Source organism: Chelonoidis abingdonii, chromosome 7 (assembly GCF_003597395.2).
Source record: "Chelonoidis abingdonii isolate Lonesome George chromosome 7, CheloAbing_2.0, whole genome shotgun sequence".
NCBI classification, from domain to species: domain Eukaryota; kingdom Metazoa; phylum Chordata; order Testudines; family Testudinidae; genus Chelonoidis; species Chelonoidis abingdonii.
This window is the reverse complement of record NC_133775.1, coordinates 86,867,058-86,891,566: the sequence shown is the minus strand read 5'-3', so window position 1 is coordinate 86,891,566 and position 24,509 is coordinate 86,867,058. Positions and strand designations below refer to the sequence as shown.

Below are 24,509 nucleotides of genomic sequence, written 5' to 3'. Positions count from 1 at the left end.
CAATTTTGACTGTTTCTGTTGTGTGGTATCCATAGACATTCCGGGCATATGTGCACGGAGAGTTTTAGAGTTAAGATCCACCATTCAGATTTCAGAACAGAGGTTTTCTCTTGATTTGTATTCTGTTAAAATCAATACTTAGATTCAAAGAAAGGTTTACCAATAAAACTAATGAAAATTAAATGTATAGTGTTAAATAGGAGAAGTCTATGAAAAGTTATGTTAAAAGAGTGACAAAATGCAAACAAAACCCCCATCGCAAGCTCTCTTATCTGCCTGTCTCTCATGACATTGGGCTGCCTTCTCTCCAATGGCTTGGGTTAAAGAGTGGACTATCAATTTTATATTTTGGATCCTCATATATATATTTAGCTTTTGTAAGTTAGACTCTTCTTCTGTTTACTTCATTCTTAATTTTGGACCTGTACTGTGCCCATCAACCTCAAAGACAGAACTTCCACCAACCAAAGTTGAGAAGAACTGCAGTATAATTAGAGCTGGACAAAAAATTCTCATCAAAAATATTTACAGTGAAAAATGGAGAAAAATTGTAAATTTTAACATGTTTTCCCCAATATCATTTTTCAACCAGCTCTAGATATATTACTGTAAATTCCTTGGAGCCAAGTCCTGTAGTCTTTGTACAGACCAAACTCCTGTATTTGCCTTTTATACTAAGATTGCAGGATCTAGGGTCATATTTTCAAAAGTGTTGGTTGCCCAACTTCAGGGGACAGGAGGATTGGGTTTTATGGGTCTCCCTTAACCGCAGTGGAACTATTAATATATGTACAGCTACTTATGTGCATGTTAGAGCCACGGGACACCTTGGGCCCAATTTTTAGAAGTGCCAAGCGCACACAACTTTCATTGACTTGAAATAGAGTTGTGCGTGCTTCTTTATTCTTACAATCCCAACTGCAGTTGGGCATCCTAAAAAACAAAAATGTGGAACCTAAAATTAGAGACCACTTTTGAAAATTTGGAAATTAATGTTTATTGTCTTAAGCATTCAGACAGAACTATAAAGAATAATCAGATACCTGGATGAGTTGATATAATAGATTTTAAAGGGTGCTGTATTGCTATTGAAGTGCAGTGTGTATAGAACAAATGGGGGTTGACAATCCGACATCATAATATAACACGCTCAGTACTGTGTAGTTCATGGAACAGTTACAGATGATCGGAAGCATATCATGGCATAGTTGGTGAAATGTATACCATTCACCTGACAGGCTGAATGGGTGATTTGGAATTGCTCAGTCTATTGGGTAAATAGGTCTTCAGACTGATTTTTTAAAAAAATATTTACAAACATCTGAAATGACAGTCTTATGAGCCGTTTCAGACTGAAGAGTAAATACAGAATTAGGAACAGAGGAATGTTCTTAGAAAACACAGTAAATGCAAGTGCCATTGCCAGTTTTGCTGAAAAAATAGTAATAGAAAGCCTGACACTTTGTAGAAAAAATATACCAACTCCATCAGTCCTAATTCAGGACATTCAGTCCAATGACTATACTGAAAGTTTCTGCAGGGTAAGGACTGAAGGATTTATCCCTATTACTGCCTGAACCTGTAGTCTTTATTCGGAGAAAACTCCTTTGACTCCAGAGAGTTTCACCTGCAAAATGATTGCAGGCTCAGTTCCTTACTACCTAGAGCAAATTTATCAGACCCAGTGACAAATCAGAGGTTTAAAATGGAAGACCTGACATCCCATTGTGTATACCATTGGGAAACATTGATGTTATAATTATTATCTAAGTGAATTTGGCTCGAAAAGTCATCTGAATTTCCCCAAATTAAAGGTTTAAAGGGGGGAAAGGAGAAATTAATGATGGGAGATTAAAGCTAGTTTGCAAAAACCAATTCCAATATTATATAAATGGGACAACATTGTAAGCAGATTGAATCCCTCAAAAGGGTGCAAGATTACAGTCTACAAAAATAAGGAATGCTATGATCCCAAGATGAAGGGGAAGCAGGGGTCATAAAGATCTGCTTGCTAGAAACTTCTGAAAGAAACAGGGTGGTAGGCAGAACCATCTCAGGTACAGTAATACTCCTTTGTACTGCTATGTACTCAAAAAGGGCAGTGGATTCCCAATATCCATTTCCCTATATATATTACTCATGGCCTGGAGTGGAATAAAGAACATGCGTATTTCTAAGTATGCCCCATTAAGAGTCATATGCAAGTTATCCTTTAGCTCACACCCACTGTGTTCAGGGTCTCACCACTTCATCCAGATGTCTGTCTCAGAGTCCTCACAAAGAGCCCCTCTACATGAATATTTAGCTAATAGATTCAGGATGGTAAATCTTATGCACAGATAGATACGATCAGCTTTCTCTTGTTTTCGTATCACACTGGGAGCCAGAATATGACCTTTGAGCTATCCTATTCATTAAAATCTCAGACGTGGAAAGATTCTTAAAGAAAAATTTTATAATACAAGTAGTGAAATAAAATGAGTTTTACAGTAATGTTAACCGAACTTTCTTAAATCTTACTGAGAAATATTTAAAATCTACAGCCAAAGATAAACAAATATCAATTGTACAATTTTTTCAACTGTGTTTTAGCATTCTGTGAGATAAGGCAGATTTTGTCAGTCCAGAGCATTTCAAGAAAATCATCTTCTAAAATCATTCAGCCCTTACTGATAGGAATCTTCCAGATTCCAAATATCTAAATTCCAGTAGTGATAAGTATTTATACAGACACTGAATCCATCATTATATTACTAAATATTGCTAAATAGCACATGACCATGTTCTAATCTCAGTACATATAATCTTGAAAAGGTCACCCATGTGCATATGTGAGTCATGGACTTTTGACACTGAATTATACCTCAGACTTATTTATATTTCTGTTATAAAAATGTCGCCAAACTTTGGGCACAGGAGATATTGGGTTTTTTTTAAATCTTCTATTTGCATTTTATTAAAAACATGTTAGATTATGACATTGGAACAGTGATACTCAACTGCAGATAGTTGACAAGCTGCATCTTGAGAGAGTTGCAGAGAGAATCCTAAAATAATCAACTCACATAGTCCAGAGGCTGCAGTGAGGTATTACATCAGGATGTGATGACACTGCATTCTATTGCTTAGCATCAGTCATAGCATATTAATGATCAAAACAACATAACATAACATTTTCTACCTCCCGCCCACCCTTTCCTGATCATTGAAGGAGAGAAGCAGTGTTCTGCAATCTATTTACTTCAGTATAAGCTATCCTCAGACCCACCTGCCACTGTAAAGAGTGAACATTGATCTTGGAAGCTATCCTGCCACTAGTCTTCATTGCAGAACTCCCATGAGTTCTGTATGACATCTTATGTCCCTTCAATGTAACCTCAAAGTGGGGTGGGTGGAGAAGGATGGTGAAATTACATGTTACTAAACTATAGTATTTTAACCTGGATTATTGCAATAGATAGTGCTCACTAACCCATAGATAAAATAGGTTTTTGAAAGCTGAGCTCTTTCCTTCTTATATGGGAATTGCCTTGTTCGGTCCTCATGTTGTTCCTACAACTACCTTCTCTAGAAAATAGTGCTTCCCGGCATGCTGTTACGTCCATGTTTTAGCATCATTCTAGAAAGAACACTTACTCACTGACTAGGTATCTTCACTTTACATTTGTGTACCATTTTAAAATATGGCATACAATCTAGGATGGCTTATTCACTATGGTTAGATATACAAATATGAACTGTTTGAAGCACAAGGAGTACTTTGCAATCTGGTAATCAGCTGATAGGGAGCATAGTAATGAAACAATAGGAAGTGTAATCTATATATTTATAACAATTTATAAGCCATATGGATATAAGCAAAATCCTAATACTTTAATTTTCATTCTGTTATTTTAAAGGGATTACTACAGTTCTAACAATGACCACTTTAAGCATCAGTGCGCGCCACTCTTTGCCCAAGGTGTCTTATGCTACTGCCATGGATTGGTTCATAGCTGTGTGCTTTGCCTTTGTCTTCTCTGCACTTATCGAGTTCGCAGCTGTCAACTACTTTACCAATCTTCAGACTCAGAGAGCAATGAGGAAGGCAGCCCGGGCAGCAGCACTAGCAGCAGCACTATCAGCAGCAACTGTACCAGCAGAGGACGAGATTGTCTCGGTAATTGCTCGTTTTTCTAATAATAAGCATCATATAGGATGAGACAGCCAAAGTAGTGAATGCAAAACAATTGAACAATGTTAAAGTGATCTTAGTCTGGAACAGATTACATAACTGAGTCACATCAATTCAAACGTCAAGGAAGTTATTGCTCTAACATCAGAAGATGAAAGCAGTTCATTTGTAGTTGTTTGTATTAAATGGAGATATTCTTTTTCAGTCATTCTTATTTATATAAAGCAAAATAATTAAAGAAAATCAACATTAGAGTATTACACAGAAATACTTCAAGCAATACTGTAAGTACTGTGATTCAGGGAAATAATCACCAGTATGCGGACTACATCATAGTAAGATTGCAAAATTTGCAGGGCACTGTTCAAAAAAGAGTGAGAGCATGCATTGGCTAGATGGTTACTGGATCACTGTAATATACATACCATAAGTGGGTTAACTGGGGGAAGGAGAATTACCAGAACTTGGCATCTGTTACTTGCATAAAGAGCTGTGTTGGTGGAAGCTTTGAGAAAGACACAGAGATACAGTTTTAAAGGAAGAGGGGCAAATGTTCAGCACATGAGAGAGACAGAAATACTTTCTCTTATCAATAGCAAGATATGTTAAATGGTTGAAAATTGGTTTTAAATATTTTCACTACCAAGTCTCCCTAACTAATGCTACAGCCTGCATTATCACCAACTTCAGTTTATTTATATGCACAACACTAATCCAAGCTAAGTTAACATTATCATTATCTCCGGTTACAGATAGGGAACCGAGGCACATAAAAATTAAGGGACTTGCCCAGGGTGACCCAGAAAGTGGGTAGCACAACTGAACCCGGTTCTCTGGAATACCATTCCACTGCCTTAACCACAAAGCCATCCTGCTTCGCCATGTCAAATCTCAAAGTCCCTAGCTAAAACATTTCTATTTAAATATACTTTAGTACAACTTAAACTGTAATAGGTTAGGTGTATCTCAAACCATTTAAAGAGTAGTAGGGTACATTTACTAACAAAGGTGTAGTTGTACAGCCTGTTACTGTTGCTGCTTCCCATTGAAATAAAAAACAACATTTCCTTGACATCAGTGGCAGAAGAATTTGGCTCATAAATCTCCTGGCTTGTCTAGAAAAACAGCGTGTGGCAAACTGGGGGTTCAAGTCTACAGTGCACCCATATGCCATCCCCTAGTGTGCCTTAATATACTTCTGTAAAGCAGAGTACATTAAAGTGTTCTAGGGAACTTTTACTGCATGGTAGCAGGTGTATATGGACAACTAGCGTACTATAGATTTATATCGCAGCTTGCCGCACACTAACTGTGTGTCTAGACAAGCCCGCAGTGCATTTTAATAAAGATTTGTTTTAGCATTGGGAAGAAATATGAGACTACAGAAAAGACAGACAAAATAAAGAAAAGCAGATTATTCTCATAACATCTTTTGTCTTTCATAAAAATTTAAAGAAACTGTATCACACTTTACAACTCAGAAAACAGAGTTTTTTTCCTGCCCAGATTGTGTAAAATGTGGTTAAAGAACTCCCCCCAAAAAAACTCAAGCAAGACTGACTTGAGCAAAGCTAGTAATATGTGATAGAGTTTGCAGAAGTTTGCCATAATGGATAATGAAAAAGTAGATTTTCAATTTTGATGAAACTTGTAAATAAATAAGCGTAAAGTAAATCTAGATGTGCATGTTGAATATTTACATTTTTATTATTCTAAGGAAACCTTAATAATAAGTTGCCTCATCACAACTTACAACAAAAGCAGATAATATATTTGTTAATGTTCAGATGAAATAATTTTTTTCAAATGTCATGATATTTGAGAAAGACTTAGTTGTTATGACTGAATTATTATTATTTGACTGAGGACATTATATACCCTATGGGCAATATATTATAACAGCAAATTAATGCTACAAAGGTAAAATGCTACAGATTTAAAGACTAGGAGCACTTTAAAAGGTTTTAAGCCCTCCCTCCTTTTTTTTTTTTTTTCAAATATACCTTTTTCACAGGAAATCACTCAGGAAAATATCAAAATACTAAGTTAAATAGATCACCTGGCATGACACAGCAAAAGAAAATATTAACAAAAAGGACATCCCTATCTTAGAATAAGAACCCTAAACTGGAAAGACATTTTGGGTCTGAATCCTTGAATAATGCTCTTCATCATTTGTTCCATTTAAAGATCCAAATATATAGAATACTAAAGAAAATGTAATATGATCTATAGAGTGTCCGTTATATATAAACAATGAAATTAATTCATAGAGGACAGAAGGAGGAGAAAAGAACAATGTGATAATGGTCCATAAAGTCCTGCGTTCTTGGAGAAGGGAAAAATATAATTTTACACAATTTAGAGTCCAAACACAGTAGGCAGAGACATCAAATTATATCTAGTAAAACACTTACTTAAGTACTGCAGTCATTAAAATTCTGAGATCCCAGAAGAAAAAAATTATATTAGAAGAGCCAACTCCTCTTCATAGGTAGACAAATTTTTGCCTCATTTTTTTTGAAGACACCAATACGTACAGTGGAATCTGAATAAGACAAGGTGGCTCAAGGAGGCCTGGCAGGAAAACTTGCCCGACGTAGTTCCTATTTGCTGTTCCCAGAAGTCGCAGTGAGAAGGCCCACCCACAGCACTGGTTGCCAAAGGCATCATGAGTCTGATCCTCAAGGTGCTGACTGCCCTCAGCTCCCACAGAACAGAGAGTTTAGCAGAACTCAAGAGTCTCTAGTGAAAAGAACATTACATTCATGTTGCAAATGTTCAATCAAATACCAAAATCCAGTCAGCACTTTCATTATTCTCAGCCTCTTCATCAGTTCTCAAAGTCCTCATATTGGGTTTCAGAAATTTACAATCCAGGGTTTTGGGTAGGATTCTGCTCTCTCTTACGGTGAAGTCAGAATGGTGCAAAATCCATATAAGGTACAGAACCATTGCCTTTCACAGAGGGACTCCCCTATCTTCAAGCTCTAGTGCAGATCACAGAGGAGGTTCAGCTTCCTCAAAACAGGGCCCATATTCAGACAGTTTAACTTCACACTGACCAATTACAGCAAGTGTCTTTTTGCATTTTGCCCTCCTCTGCATAATCTGCTGTGGGGTGACTCTGCAACAGATGCTACAAAGTTTAGGAAGTGAGAGCCCTGCTGCTGAGGACATTGCTCCACATAGCTGCTTTCCCAGTCATGCCAGGGCTTGAGTCTAAGAAGCCTGGCAGCTCCCACAGCCACTGAAGGGATTTACATATTCTCCATACCACTGTAGCCCAATCTGAACACAGGCTAAAAGTCTGACCTTGAAGAAATCAATAAACCAAACAAAGAAGTTTTAAATTCGCACTCTGTAAAGTTTCCCTCTCAAGGGTTTAAACTACAAACAACTGTAGAAGTAAGTACAATCAATACTTCCCTCTTTTTTCACCATTTTAGCAATAAAAGCCAGCAAGTGAGTAGTAAAATATCTAAGAAACACAGTCTACAAATATTTTCCTTAACAGAGCTATTTACAAATAATACATGGCATCTAAAACTAGGAAAGAAGCAAAATCCAACCAAGCGAACAATATAAGCCCTATACAAAAGTCTCCAAATTTAAAAAACGTTATAGACAGCAGTGCATAGAACTTCTCCCCAAGCAGAACTTCAGAACTGGTATCTTCAGAGTGTCAGGAGTCACTGTTTATACCTGTGGAATATTGCTCCACTTCCACCCTGCTGGTTTGGCATAAGGATGTACCCATCTCCTCAGGAATAGGAAAGGGAAAACCAAGGGAAAACACAAGAATCAAGAGTTCTTACGAATTAGAAGAAGATGTAGCAAGCAGTTGCAAAAGTGGCTTCTTTAGAACTGCAACTGCTTGACTCTGTTAGATTTAAAGGGCTGACCCTCATAAAGGCATGCTGGGAAAAATTCTTGTAAAAAGGCAGCCCTGGTTCAAGGGGAGTTAATAGGAACTAGAATGTCATTAAGGAAGGTGTTTTGAGGAAAGGAGGTGCGTCTGTGTTTTGTATACTACTTCTATATCACTCTCCTATTTGTCTTGTCTCTTTTTCCTTCTCTTTCTAGAACTCTGCCCCTTCTGTTTTGTATTCAGTTCTTATGCTTTGGTTCCTTACTCCTTATCTGCTTCTAAATCATGTCATTGCTTTCTTTTACAGTTCCTTTTCTTTCTGATTTCTGCAAAGTCTAGTTCTTGTTCTAGATCCTTGTATAATATTGTTGCAGGACTTTCTGTCTTCTCTAAGATGTCCTCTGTGTGTCTCAATTTTTTTTTTACCAGGCCCTGTGCTATTCTCCCTCAACAATGTTTTAAAGAGGATAATTTTTCTCTACCCCTCCTCCCACCTTTCTAAGTAGCCACCAAGTTCTCTGCTTCACGTGATTAAAAGAAAACCGTTAATTAAAAATCTTCACGTTCTCCTATGCCCACAGATCTTCTTGTCTCCTTTTCTGTTCAGTTCTAATATTTCTCCAGCAGAGTAAAAAAACACCTTTCTTCCCCTATAATGGTGGGTTTTGTTTTGTTTTTTGGTGATTGCCAAGGGTTTAGGTTTATCAGTTGGGAGTTTCAGGAGAAATGTAGTGAGCAGTGTCTGTGTCAGAAGGAAGAGTGCTATCTGCCTTCTGTCTTTATAGAACTTACTCCTTAGATACTGAAAGCTGATGGGGAATGTTAAGGTTGGGCTAGTTACTGAAGAGTCCAGGAGGGCTGTGTTAGACTGGGAATCATTCAGTGCTACCAATACAATTTCATTAGTGGTATTAATGGGGTGAGTTACAGTGTAAATAAGATACCAGCATTTTTGTAATCATGTTCTCTAAGCCTGTCCCAACCAGTCTAAGTGATATGGTGGTGTGTATGCCCCTGTTTACACAAACACTTCCACTGGTGGTATAGTAACGATGAAATAGTTGCACCCAAACATTTGATTGTAGCAGACAAGGCCAGAGAGGGAGGATCTAGTATTGATGAAAATTCAAAGAGTCATTTAAAAGCTTTAGTTGCTTGAATAGTTTTAAACCCATCAAGTTAAAGTGGATTCAGAATATGTTCAATTTTTTACAGTTCCAAATCTAATTTTCTCTACTACAAAAATCATTCAAAATACAGTAGACATGTCCCTCTCACCCTTTGGGATAGTTAATTTTGTTCAAATGCCTCTTTTATTCAAAATCTCTTGCTAATATGTTGTTACATAATCCTCCACCAAACCTCTGTAATCTAAAAATAGAGAAGGCACAAGGCCAAATTCTATTCTGTCATACTCAGTGGAGTTGCTACAAACTTCCATTAAGTCTTTGGACTCCACTGTTTTCAGTCAGATACAGTGGGCTGAATTCTGCTCTCATTGAAGTGATACAAACCCAGAGTGACTTCACTGGTTGCCAGGGAGTGACTATGAATTTACCTCAGGTAGCTCAGAGCAAAATTTGGCTCATTGTATTTGTCAGATGCAGTGATCTCTGTGTGAAACACAAAACTATGGGCATTCCACTCCAAAATATGACAGCAACAAGCTGAGGATGCATCTGGACCCTGATGGAAGCCCATTTTTATTCTTACAGTAATTACATTTGTTCCAGCATATCAAAAACAACTCAGAATCTATAGCATAGGAAAGCAGTACAGCTTTTAGATTTTATTCTATTTCAAATATGTGTTTTAAATATGAATCATATTGTTTCTTCCTCACAGCTCTCTTTGTTCAGTAGGCCCAGATCCTGAAAGTGTTGCACAGGTCCCTAGGTGCCTAGAACCCTCTGGACTCTCACTGACTTCAGGAGGGAGCCAGAGTCCACCAGTACACTAGAACACAAGGACCTAAGTCACTTAGTATGGACGCCTGTTGTACAGTATCCAAGAGCTTTTGCAGCATGACAGTCAAAGAGCTTAACAGGGATTATTTCCTATACAGATGGTCAGAATTTTTTATGACATTTCGATAAACAAATGAAATGTGAAAAAAAATCAACAAATAAAAACCCTTTCCAATTAAATATTTTTGTGAAAGCTTTTTGCTGTTTGTTTTTTTCAAGCAGCTCTTTTTCCTAAGCCAAAAAGAGATATGGCTCTGACAGCAGAGGATTCTTATTCTGTCTTTAAGCAACAGTCGTCAAGTGTAGAGGAGTCTGATGTTTTTCCAGTATAAAGGATTTAGTTCCCTGCGATTACATCAATCAAAATATGTTGGACATGTTTAATAAGTATCCTGATGTGGCTGAAAGGAGTGGGCAATAACTGATGATCATTTGGATCCACATGAGTTAAATGTTTTCTAGAACTAGGGCTGAGTGATAGGGATGGGAGAGAGAAGAGAGTTGAAATCATACACAAATATATGTTAAATGTCGTGTATTTCAAGATATGAGGGTTTTTCCCCACTAGCATTTAGACATTTTTGCACAGTATTGCAGTCTGATCTCAGTAATCACAGCAGCACATATTAAAATAGGACAAAACAAATGTGATTACACAGTAAAAATGAAGGAATATCACTTCTTTTTGCATAAAAGCTGCAAAGATTGCACAAAGTAAGTGGAGAGACCGACATCTGCTCACAGTTCCACTTGGGCCACTCCAGAATAATTCCGTTTAAATTACTGGGTTGGCACCAGTGTATCTAAGAGCAGAACTTGGCTTCAAACATTTAACATAAATAACATAAAATAAATATATTTTGTCAGACTCTCTGCAGTGTCAGTCTGCATTTTGATTTGTCATATCATGGACCTGCATTGAGACAGCAAGATCATAAATCTTTAAAAGAGCTGTTTTTTTTACCTGCTGAGATCATAGAATCATAGATTATTAGGGTTGGAAGGGACCTCAGGAGACCATCTAGTCCAACTCCCTGCTCAAAGCAGGACCAATCCTCAAATGGAGTTCTGTGTCTCTTCTGCAGATGTTAATAGCGTTAGTAACAGCTGTGGGCTCAGTTGTGCCAATTCCGTACCTGTTTTAAATGTTGGTGATGGAATCAACAGATGTTGGGAGCAATGTAGAACTTTGGAGAGAAGGTTACTAATCGAGGGCCAGACAGTGAACCTCTTATACTTACTGGTAAGCAGTTACTCATAAGGTTGGTCTCGTTGACATTGGGACTACTCTTATGAGTAAGTACTCACCACTGTGAGTAAAGGCTCAGTAATCTGGCCCAATTTGGATGTAGATTTAATATTTTCAATGGTGTTTTGGTTTTAAATCTATATCTATGTCAATGGGATCTAAATGAGTGTTCTTAGAGTCCTTTTGCCATTAGGTCAACAAACAAAAATAAGAACGAAAGCTTTATCAATTATTAATTATTGTTATTAACTAAGTTTTGTAGTGTCTAGGGTCCAGATCCTCAAAAGTAGTCAGGCACCTAACACCCATAATGGAAGTTAGGCCCTTGAATAATCTTTGAGGATTTAAGGCCACTAGTTAGTTATTTCATTTATATTGTGTAGCACTGGTAGAAATGTCACATATTCATAGGTATATTAATAAGAGGAAAGGGGGAAAAGCATAGGAGATATGTTTTTTTCTTGTTTAATGCTTGTCCAGGCATATTTGAGTTTTGGCACTAATTTCATTTTCATTCCAGTGTGATGACAGCAAAATTCTATATCCTTAGTGTAGTAAATTACAAAGGAAATAAGAAATATCACATTTTTCTATCTGAAAGTTTAGAGTTTATTGCCATTATTTTCTTCTGACTTCACTGTACTGACAGGAAAAGTATATAATCTTAAGTGAGCAAAGGAGACAGCAATAAGAACAGGTACAAATTGTTTTAAAGTTTGTTGGTATCTACGCACATACATAAGATGTTCATTTTAGTGCCATGCTACAAGCTGCAGTGACAGCAAAATCACATATCCACAGTACGAAGGAAGGCAGATTTACAGATAATTTCAAAGTGATTTTTAATTAGAAATATGAAGAGAAAAATATACACACAAAATTAATAATATGCACACTGCATCCCTATAAAAACAGAGAATGCTAGAATACAGAATTACATACACTTCAAAGTGATATTTGCTCTACAGGAGGTAAGGGCCTGATGCTGCAATTTGCTGAGATGCTCTTGAGTTGTGCTAAGAAAACCCTAGCAAAGTCAATGAGAATGGAGGGTGATAAGTATCTGGATGGAATAGATTCCCAGCTGCTTTGTGGGCATCCAAAGGGCATCCAGATTAGTTTAGTTGTATGATCTTAGTTAGTCCTAGACAGCACCTTACTACTCTATGCAGTACAGCACTTCCTGTTTAATTTTGAGTGATTGTGCAAAGGTCCACATGCATGGGTCAGACTGCAGGCATGGAGCAATTTTGTTCATTGTGCTGCAACACCACAAATCTGCATTGTCAGCAAAGAGGCCACGTAAAGAAGCCAGTTTCTTTTGCAATTTATCAAATCAACTAATAGTGTTTGAGATTTTGTGTTAGGTGTGCTGGACAAGTTTGCTTTATTATATCCCATAAAAGCAGGGATTAACATAGCTTGCTAGTTGTAATAGTTCATATATTTTCTTTCTGTGTAGTGTTTTGGCAAATTTCCTGACTGTATCCTAATCTCAATGCTCTTTGTCAAAGAAAATAATCAAAAGGGAAAATCCAAGTAGAGAAAAGTAATGACTACAGCAACTATTCAGAGCTCTGCTGTCACAGAACCTGCAGGCTCCCATCCTCATGCATAAACTTTACCAATTTAATTTGAATGAAAGCCACAGGTTGTTGCATCCTCTTGCTGCTGTTCCTTTGGCCAGAGTCTCTGGGTGAGTCTTCACTGGTAGCTGAGAAAAAGTTGTATTATAAATTGGAGAATAATTTACAATGGTAGTGTTGGTAAAGACAATCCACTGCAACACAAAAGACTAAGTCCTAGGCTTCCATCTGCCCCTTTTGCATTGCTTAAGTAGCAAACAGGGATCTTTAAATTGGTTTAAGCAGCTATTTGAGGTCTCCCCTCCAGAGAGTTATACCAGCTCTACCTGATGTTCCTCAGTGTATGGGGCATGCCCAAGGAACTGACCATTAATGTCTGGAGCAATAATGTGTCTTGGCTGCTGGAATAGGCCATCGAGGTGTAACTTAAAGCAATTTGATGCTCCTTTTAATTGCTCCAGTTGCCATCCAGCCACTGGCTAGGTCCAGGGTTGGGAGTATAAAACTATCTTGTCTCGCTCAATGGGACCCAAGAATTGAGACTAATTAATATATTCCACCTTGAATCTGTGATCAAGGATTCTGTGACTGCAATGCTAAATGAAGATATACAGGTGGGCCCTTGAAAGTAAGAGAGAAGTTAAAATAAAAGGAATCTCCTGTATCTTGTGGTGGCAAAACCTCCCCAAATTTATCATCATCTGATGTGAAGAGAATGTTCCCTCATAGCATGGTAGGGACAGGGGTGCTGGAACAATTCATATAGTGGGGGTCCTGAAAGCCATTGAATCAAACTATAAACCCTGAATATGATGGAAACCACTTCAAGCCAGGGGGATGTGGCAGCATCCCTGCTCCCCCTCTCCCCCGGTTCCAGCATCTATGGGTAGGGATGTTTATTTCTTAAAATTTGTGCTATACTAAATAAAGAACTGTCCACGTCATGCTCTGCGAATACTTCACTCTTAAAAATACATCCCCCAATAAACAACCTCCGGCATGTCCCTGCAGATAACCCACCCTTGCAGCAATGTAAACATAACAAAAAGATTTAATAAACCCACTGACAAAATCACCACCTCAGCTCCCCTCAACCAACTCCCTATACAAAACGATTTGCTATCTTTGCATTAACAGTGAAACAATAGAAAGAATGTTAATGTACCTTCTGCCAAACCATCATCAGCAACCTGTGGGCCTATTTTTCTTTTCACTATGGATGTCTATACAGCCTGGGGGAGAGAGCTTCCCAGCCCGGATTGACAGACTTGGGCTAGCAGGGCTTGGCTAGTGCTCTAGAAACAGTGCTTTGAAGTTGCAGCTTGGGCTGGAACTTGGGCTCTGAAGCCTAGGAATGGGGATGGACTTCAGAGCTCAATCTCCTGCCTGAGCAGCATCAAAGCAGCATCTACACAATTATTTTTAGAACACTAGTGTGAGCTCCACTAGCCTACGTCTGTCTACCTGGGCTGTGTAGATATACCCATTTCGACCAGCTATACACCATGGTACCTCCTCAACTTCAGTGTACTGAATCCTGATTTACACCAGTGTAATTCAAGGCAGAATTTGTCCCAATCTATATATGTCAGAATGCTGTTTATTGACAAGTGATAGGATGAAATAACAAACACTTTTTTAAAAAAAAAATTCCGCTCATTTTCCTCCACTGTGGAGAGACCAAGCCCTCTTGTACAAAAGCTAAAGACAAACCAGACTGTGTGTCTAGCAACATTCCAGTTTTGAAAGCAGGGCACAAAAGCAGAATGGGATAGTGACTCTGAGTGGAAGTAATGGCTCAGGCTCAAACAACCAGTCTGTTTAGAGAGAAGGATTATTATGATTAGTGCCAGTGCACATGGATAACCCTCTTTCTGTTTCTGTGACACATCTGTGGATGATTCCCCCTTCAAACCTGTCTGCTGCTTGCAGTGTAACTGGAAAATACAAAAATCAAACATCTGTGTTCCAGATAGACATAGCCTCACAGTATGTATGCCACTTATAATCCATCTGCAAAACATATTACTCTTCAGTTACTTGACACAGTGTGGACAGGGGGCTTGGGATTCAGGAAAGAAACGTGTGCGGGGAGGGGTAGAAACAGAGAGAGAAAGAAAAAGCATTATCTGTTGTGCAAATAGAAGCTTATTTTTCTCCACTGCCTTCTGTTTAAGTTTTCTTAGACCAAATTCTGCAAGTGGATACTCATATACAACTTCCATCAGTTTCAATGGGAAATCAGCATCTGCATCCATGAGCAGAATCTGGCCTCTTGTGAGAAGTCTGTGGTTCTCTTTCCTACTCTAGCAGTGATACTGAATACTAAGAAGATAATTCTTTTACATTCCTTTTGTTCATCAAACATAAGACATATTGTCAATACCAGGTTATCTGGTTATCTGTGAGTGCATGATATTAACTATAGATTATCATAGAATAGAATAACTATTTCAACACTGTGACGTTGAACTCTATGATTTTATAAAAATATGCTCATGTAACTGGAATATGCTTCATGCAAAAGGTCTCTTGTAAGGTATCATTATAAAGCTTATAATCTACTGAGTGTGATCATCCTATTTGTATAAATGTACCACTCTTGTATCTGAGTATAGTATATGAACTATAACTGAGGGCCTATTGTAATTATGCAACGTGTGGACCATTAATGGTGGTTTGGAATCTTGATGACTCCCATTAACCAGGACAACTGACTGCAGGTGGCTCTGTTTTACCTGTAAGTCTTCCTGTATAGGTGTGTGCTGGCAAGTGGGTAATGTCTTAAATGGCTAAACTCTTACAGTGACATGTGATCATGTCACCTGAACTGGAATCCATCTTTAACCTAGTGGTCTTCCATTGAGAAGGGGGCGGGGAGACCCACAGGGACAAAGGATTCCTGCCTTATGCAAAAGATATATAAATGGGTGGAACAGACCAAAGAGAAGGAAGCCATCATGAAGACTCCCCTAGCTACCACCTGAGCTGGAACAAGGGCTGTACCAGGGGAAAGGATTGTGCCCAGATTAGGAAGGCATCCAGTTTGTGAAACAGACTTATTGAAACATCTCTCGGGATGAGATTTTATCTGTATTCAGTTTGATTAGACATAGACTTGTGTGTTTTATTTTATTTTACTTGGCAATTCACTTTGTTCTGTCTGTCACTACTTAAAACCACATAAATCCTACTTTCTGTATTTAATAAAATCACTTTTTACTTATTAATTAACCCAGAATATGCATTAATACTCAGGGGGTGGGGGCAAATGGCTGTATTTCTTTCTATTAATGTTATAGAGGGCAAACAATTTAGGAGTTTACCCTGTATAAGTGTTATACAGGGTAAAATGAATTTATTTGGGGTTTGGACCCCACTGGGAGTTTGGCATCTGAGTGTTAAAGGCAAGAACACTTCTGTTAGCTGCTTTCAGGTAAGTCTGCAGCTTTGGGACAAGTAATTCAGACTCTGGGTCTGTGTTGGAGCAAACAGGTGTGTCTGGGTCAGCAAGACAAGGTGCTGAGGTCCCAAGCTGGCAGGGGCTGAAATAGTCTTGGCACATCAGTTGGCAGTTCCCAAGGGGGTTTCTGTGATCCAACCCGTCACAAACACATGTTCATCTCTTTATATGCTAAAGGTCCAATCCTGCAGCTTCTGCATTTAAATGAAGTCTCATGCATGGAGCAGCTGAAGAATCAAGCCATAAAACTTTTACAATAAGACACTGGAATGTTCTTAAAGGAATGATTGTCATAACAATCAATGTCCAAATAATGAATTTTGCACAGTTTTCTAACCAAAACTAGATATCCAACAGCATTTTACTGTGCTATACAATTCAAATACAAAAACATAGAAATGGCCATATTGGGTCAGACAATGGTCCGTGTAGCCCAGTATCTTGACTTCTGACAGTGGCTGGTGCCATATATTTCAGAGGGAATGAACAGAACAGGGAAAGTGTTGTCCAGTCCCAGCTTCTGGCAGTTAGAAGACACCCAGATTATGGGGTTGTGTCCCTGACTATCTTGGCTAATAACCATTGATGGACCTATCCTCCATAAACTTATCTAATTCATTTTTTAACCCAGTTATACTTTTGGCCTGCATAACATCCCCTGCCAAAGCTGACTGTCCGTTGATTGTGCATTGTGTGAAGAAGTAATACGACAATTCTATTTTACAATACAAGTATTCTGGATAACCTAATGGCATTTAAATTGCTGAAGACTTCAGTCATCAGTTTCAGTCATTCTGTTTCTGCAGCGGATGACTGAAAAAGCTCTTTAGGTTTTCACTAATTCACATCCACAGAGATTATACCCAATTTAAGTGCCAACATTTTTATCCATTACTCTGAAACATAGGTTTTTGGGACACCTTCCTTCCTCAGATTCTGTAAGCTTCAAGCCTAGCTATGATGATAGTAGACAGAACTGAGCAGAATCAGTGAATCCACTGGATTGTTAACTCTTTGGGGTAAGGGCTATCATTTGTTCTGTGTTTCTACAGCAACCAGCACAATAGGATTCTGGTCTATGACTGAGGCTCTTACATGGTACAGTAATATAAATAGTAAATAACAGACTCAATGGTAGAAAAACTTCAGTGGCAGGAATCGAGAAAGAATTAAGATAGAACTGAGCATAGATACCTCAGGTTAAAGAGCCCCAGAAGAGTTCATCCATGCTTAATAAGCACAATCAACCTGTTTTCAGTCTTTCTGAATCAAGCAGGATAGGAAAACATTTGACAATGAACTGAGCATTCTCTGGATACTTTATAGGGAAGGCAAACACCTAACGCATCAATGGATCTGGCTGAATTTTATGGATTTCATGGCATGGTTGGGTTCTGTGAGGGGTAGTTTGGCAAGGGGAACAATGGAGGAACAGATGTTGATGTCAGTGATCAGTGATGGTCAGTGCTATTCTGCAAAGCATGAGAAACAGCAGGGTTTCATTTTTATTAAACACAGATTATGCTATAAAAAAGTGGCAGAAAAATCCTAGTTAGAGAAAATGTCTGTCCTCAGCTATCTATATGCAACATCTGTTGGATTTGTGTGCACATATCTGAGAGTAGAATTTGGCCCTATAAGTTGAGGCACTGATGTAGAAGAGAAGTATGGGATTTATGTCTACTTAATCTCTTTTCTTCTGTGTTCTCTCATTTGTCTTTTCTCTCCGGTTTCTCTTCTGATCTATTGTCTTTCCCTCCCTCACCCAGCCCACATATATAATAATGGTAACACAACATTATACATAGAACACTTTTTCTTCGATCATCTTATATCAAAGCTCTGAGCCAAATATTGCCTCAGATATCTGCATGTATCTTTCATGTCGTGAGAGTGGTGCACATATATACACCTGAGGACTGACTCTGGCCATTAGCATGTCTGTGTGTATTAGTTTTGTGTCTGCTTTAAACTGTACAATGAGGAATATAAAAAAAAATGAAAAAAACAACAAAAAACCACAACAACGCTCAGAAAACCAAGCAGAAAGAAGCCTAATTTCAGTATGTTGAAAGAAACTGCAAACATGTGTGTCAAATCTCACAGCTGAGAATCTGGTAATGTTTTCTCCCTACAGCATTCTGATTCCAATTGTAACCTGAAGAAGCGAATGAACTCCACAATGTCTCAGACAGACCAGTCCCCTGAAGCCAGAATAATGTCCAATAGTGCATCTCAAGGTCAACCAACGTCTATTCCCCTGCCAGCCCCACCACTGCCACCACCACCACCATTAATCGGAGGCACTAGTAAAATAGACCAGTATTCCCGGATCCTCTTTCCAGTGGCATTTGCAGGATTCAACCTGGTATATTGGGTTGTTTACCTTTCAAAAGACACTATGGAAGTGAGTATTAGTGTTTAATTGTGTTCAACTGTTACAGAATGAAAGTATGCTTTAGGGGCCAGCATTTTTTTTTTTAAATCAGCCTTGGAACTTCAGTTACTCAGTTCTTTGCAGCATGGACATTTGTAATAATATACATTAGCAGCCAGTGAGAAAGGAGTATTGAAGACAAGGAAGTAATGCTATTCATAGGGGAGAAATTAAAAATGTTTCTTTCTACATACTTGGAGCAGGTTGAGGGCAGTTGTCTAAGACAGTATTCCTAGCAAATTTTATTTCTTTCATCACTTAATCTTGTTAGGTGTGACAAGGAATGGTATAGTATTTGTTGAAGAAGTGAAATGAAAGCGCTAAGAACCCGAATATCTTTTATGATTGCCTTAAAATGATGAGTTACATTTTGCTTTTTGTTTACTCATTTGTGAAGAATGATGGCTTTGATATTCATTGTTAGAATTATAATCTATTATACTATCTCACTAACTTTTCATTATTGCCTTAAATGCCTATAGTCATTTTGCTATATTAATCTTTTCTATTCAAGGTATAATTCTGCAAAGCCTGGGCCATGTAAACAGGTCAGTTCAACTCAATTGCAAGATTAGGCCCAAAGTTACTAAACAGGGATACGCTACTGAAATAAATTGTTTTAGCAAATTGAATCCTGCCACAATATCTTTGAACATCATTAATATTTTTCACACTCTGGCTACATTGGATCAGTGTATACTTGTATAAGAAGTCAATGGAGATTAGTCAATAGACTTGCATCTACTTTACGGAAGCGGCTCATTCGGCTCATCCATAGAGCCTTACATTTCCAAAAAAAGTAGCAACCTATGCACATTTTTATATAACAATCCAGTTTTATTAGATTTTTTAAAAATCATTTATTACATCTTTTAAAAAAGTAAATACCTTAATATTATCCAAATATCCATTACATGTGCTAACACTATGGTGCATTCTGTATAGTAATATTATCAGGGACTAGTGTCCCCAATCATGAATGTGCTGAAGTGCTTTGCAGAACTGGTGAATAGTTCCACTAATCATAGAGCAAAGATGCACACGTGCTTATATGCTTTGCAGGATTAGGGCCTACAAGAGGTCTGGATCCTTATAATATGGACCATATGGAGGTATACTTTTAATTATTTATCACTTGGGCTTCACAAATGAATAACAGCTTGCATGTGTGTCTGCATTTTTTTAAAATAAATCCACTTTGTACAGTCAGATCTCAGAATCTAAGCAAGGGTACTCTGGATGGGAGACCTTTAAGGAAATCATACATACTTGTTGCAATAAGTGGTGTTGGTGTTTCTGAAGGTGGTACTTTTATCCCTTTAGTCTGTATTCAATCAAGATTTCTCCAGTATGTTTTATGGTGGACTGTGGGGCTAGAACTACTGGGTCAGATCCTCAGCTGATTTAAACTGGGCGTAGCTCCTCTGAGGAAGGTCAACGGAATGATGCCACTTTGTACTAGCTGAGAAACTGACCAACCATTTTTTTAGATGAGACATAACAATGAGATCTGGATCACTTGTAATAAAAATCCATGGCACTTTTTGTAAGAGCAGGTGTGTTAACACAGGTGTCTTGGTTGTTTTCTAATTCAGAACTTTATATAATCTGCCCAAATTCTTCTTTTTATTTCAGTAGGCTACAGTATTCTTCCTTACCTCATGATCTGGAGTCAGACCCTCATCTGGAGTGAATCTGCATAGTTTCAGTGAAGTCAATGGAGCCATGCTGATTTACACTAGCTGAAGATCTGTCTCTTAGACTTTTGGGAAGCATTGCTGTGCGCTATCATATAGTTACTGCTTATTGCCCAAATCAAAAGTGCCTGCATTTTAGAGGTGAATGAACTGATCCCTGTATAGTTTGCATGGTGTGTCAGTTAATACAATTTGTAAAGCACTTTGGGATTCATAAGGAGGTGCAGTGCTTTATAAATGTTAAATCATTATCATTAAATGATTTTCTTATTAGAGAACAGTACAATTCTGGAAAACACAATTAAAAGGAAAACATAAAAATATTAGATACACAGATGCAATAATTAGATTTTTGTGTATTGAAAGAAGTGTCTTGCCATGTTTACTTATTCTCAGTGTTGTTTCTATATGCAGAACAACAGAAAATGCCACAAGGGAAAATATACTAACAAAATGATCACGGGAAAAATGTTGTCCTAATGTATATATAAATCCCATCAATATCAACAAGCTAAAAACTAACTGAGTACTTATGCCCATTGGTCACAGGTATACCACAGGCTAAATTTATGGCCCCTTTGTACCAATCCATCTGTGCAAGGCAGCAATTAACCCAGTGGATCCAAGCACTGGAAGATTTCTCCTAGAGAGAGGAATCCACTGATGGCAGAGTGCTGACACAACAGGTCCTATGTCATACTGTCCTCCCAAAATCTGGATTATGATGTGTGGCCGGGAAAGTTGGTGCATTGGACCCAGCTGAACTCTGGGTTCTTGAACAGACCCTGGCAGCCTTCCAGGCTGGTTTGTTTTATGCAGTTGATACTTCATGACATCAGGAGTGGGGGTTGCATAAATGGTGTAATGTCAGACCCTATCCCCCCCACTGGTCCTGTGCCAAGTATAACTCAGCTGGATCAGAGAATCTCACAAATAACTTTATCAAATTTTTTGTAAAACTGCTGGTTTGATCTATGTTGGGGGTCCCCTGAGACCTCTACCACTCAGTTACCAAAGAACTCATTTTGACTTCAGTCTCGTCATTCAGGCTCCTTTATTTTGCATACATCAAAGCTATGCTGAGTTGATCAGATTCAAGTATAGGGGGTGAGTATAGGCAAAAGTTTTCCTTATATACATCTTTACCAACACTAATAACACATGCATTCTTAACTATACATTGCATCACATGCTTCCGGATTCGTTTGGTTACTCTGCAGGAATCAATCCCTGTTCAGCATGCTCTGTTCACACATTGTGCACGCACGACTTACTTTTTACCTCATCTTACATTCCAAGCTTATTTTGTCCATTGTAAACAGTATCCTGATATTCCCTCTTATCTCAGCTAATGCAGACATCCTGTCTCTAGCCGACTGATCAATTTACCTTGCCTGTCATACCCACTAAGAAATGAGGCAAGTAAGTTACTTATGACCAGGCCTACATTATGTTTAAGTAATATGAAAAAACCCTCTGAAATGAAAGAAAAGCAAATATAAGTTAAAACAAGAGGATTATGGGAATTTTCTGTTCATGAAGAAAATAGGGTAAAGAGAAATGATTCAAATCTTAGCTAGATCACGAGTGGAAATGAGTTTTCTTTGTCCATAAACACCAATTCTCCATATCATAAAACCACCACATGGTTTGGTATTTTTGATACACTTGGCCATTATTGCTCAACACCTGTTCAGGCCTGGAGTAGCAGTGGTGTTGCAGGGCCACAGTTGTATCAGCAGAGTTGTGAAATGAAGCTAACACAATGTTCTGCCTGCAGTTTGCTTGGCTTTATAATTAAAGTCCCGCTGATTTTTTCCTCCCGTGCAGTTCGTAACAGGAAAATTGAAGTGTTTGTAATGTTTTATATAAAAAAGTCCTAAAACCACAGATGTCAGTTTCTAGACCACAATGAATTTAGGTAGCCATGTTATATGTCTCTGCAAAGATAGATTTATAACTGAAATGCTGACAGATGTTTAACTGCAGCAGCATGGATGTACCATTTATAATATAAAAAATCAAAGCATTAAAACCACTACTCTAAAGAGGACTTATTCTTTTTCTATGTAAGGTCAATTTGTAATTAATTTAGCTGCAAAGTATCAGAATGTGACTTCCCCATCACACCTACATGACACTGGAATACTGCCAACTGTATTTGCATGCACACATTCATCTGCTGAACACAGTGGGAGGCACCATTCCAAAACCACCAGAACAGACAAGCCAGATACAGGGATTTATGAGTGGAGAATCTAACTAATTTGAAAAAAAATATAGGTTGCTTCAGTGAAAGCTGCCCTAGACCTGAAATAGCCCTAACTATGGAAACAATACACGAGAGATAATAAATTCCTCCCAGATAAACTTTGTTCACACAGTTCTACATGAGCATACTGTCCGAAACCAAAGTGCAAAGAATAACGTATTAGGAAGATAGCAATTGCCATTAAAAATTTGACTAGCGGTCCATCAACTCCAGTGTCCAATCTCTGACATTGGCTAGCTGCTTCAGAGGAAGGCCCAAGAAGCCCTGCAGTGGGCAGTTATGGGAATATCTGCCCCAAAGGAATCTTTCTCCATCTTTCACAATCAGTAAGAGTTTGGTTTATGACCTGGAGAATGAAGATTTATATCACTTCCCAAATTGTAGGTTTTCTTGGAACCTCCATATTGTAACTCTCGCTGTTCTTGTTATGCACATACCTGGAGATGAGCATGGTGGGATAGAGGAAGGAAGCTTTGCAGGGGCTTAAAGGAGAAGATGTAGAGTTTGAATGTGATGCAGAAATCGCACAGAGATTTGAGTGAGGAATTGATTTTAGCAGCAGCAGAGTGGATAGACCAGGAGAAAGAAGTGTGAGAACTGGAGAGGCATTTAACATAAGAATGGCCATACTGGATCAGACCAATGGTCCATCTGGCCCAGTATTCTGTCTTCTGACAGTGGCCAATGTCAGTGCTCCAGAGGGAATGAACAGAATAGGTCAGGGGTCAGCAACCTTTCAGAAGTGGTGTGCCAAGTCTTCATTTATTCACTCTAATTTAAGGTTTTGCGTGCCGGTAATACATTTTAACATTTTTAGAAGGTCTCTTTCTATAAGTCTATAATATATAACTAAACTATTGTTGTATGTAAAGTAAATAAGGTTTTTTAAATGTTTAAGATTCTTCATTTAAACTTAAATTAAAATGCAGAGCACCCCAGACCAGTGGCCTGGACCTGGGCAGTGTGAGTGCCACTGAAAATCAGTTCGCGTGCCGCCTTTGGCACACGTGCCATAGGTTGCCTACCCCTGGAATAGGTAATCACCAAGTGATCCATCCCCTGTCGCCCAGTCCCATATATAATAATATGCTAACATTCAGAAGACTTCGCTGACCTTTGCAATGTATATAATATCATGCTTCATTTTAACCACTGGAAAATAAAATGAACTGCAAAAGAACTAGCCAGAGTCATTATAATACATACCTAGAATTGAGCTTTGCTGATCCCAATAGCAAATGTTGCTTCTAATCCTGAGAAGATTCTCCCTTACAATAAGTTGCTGGTTTAAGCCTGCTAAGGCAGCTGGGAATCAATAGCTGAGTTGCGTTATTGATTGACTGCATTGTTAGCAGCACACGTCTAAAATTTCCCTTGTACCTTTTCTTCCAGTTTTTTGAACCCACTGCAATGCATCTTCGGAATAACTATCAGCCCAACTGATGTACGCAACACAGGTTTGACAAATCACTGACTGTCTTGTGGAGCTCAGTGACTTCAAAGGATGAATGTCTATCTCTGCCTGCCCCAAATGTAAAATATAGTGTATTTATGTGGGATACCATCTGGAAATTTAGACTCTTGACTGCTTGAAGACTCTGTGCACAGTTGTAAGGTGTTGATTCAGAATGCAAGCTCAAGTTCTTACTTTGTTAAATGGTTTAGGACTGAGAATTATACTTGTTCTAATTCTATTATGAATGTTTGAAGGTAAATCTTGAATCAAAATTGAGAGTCCTTGTAACATCTCCCTGAAGTACTTTTAAAGGTACTAATGAAAACCTGATTCTGAG

At 38.2% G+C, this 24,509-nt stretch overlaps 1 protein-coding gene across 1 annotated transcript in view; it reads left to right on the top strand.

The window, feature by feature from the left end:
• Positions 1–24,281, top strand: part of GABRA6 (gamma-aminobutyric acid type A receptor subunit alpha6) — a 34,427-nt gene extending 10,146 nt beyond the window's left edge. Inside the window, exons 8-10 of the mRNA XM_075068254.1 lie at positions 3,900–4,159; positions 18,448–18,717; positions 24,109–24,281. Coding sequence (XP_074924355.1) covers positions 3,900–4,159; positions 18,448–18,717; positions 24,109–24,159 — 581 coding nt within the window. The 3' untranslated portion in view covers positions 24,160–24,281. The remainder of the gene's footprint in view (positions 1–3,899; positions 4,160–18,447; positions 18,718–24,108) is intronic.
• The last annotated feature ends 228 nt before the right edge of the window (positions 24,282–24,509 follow it).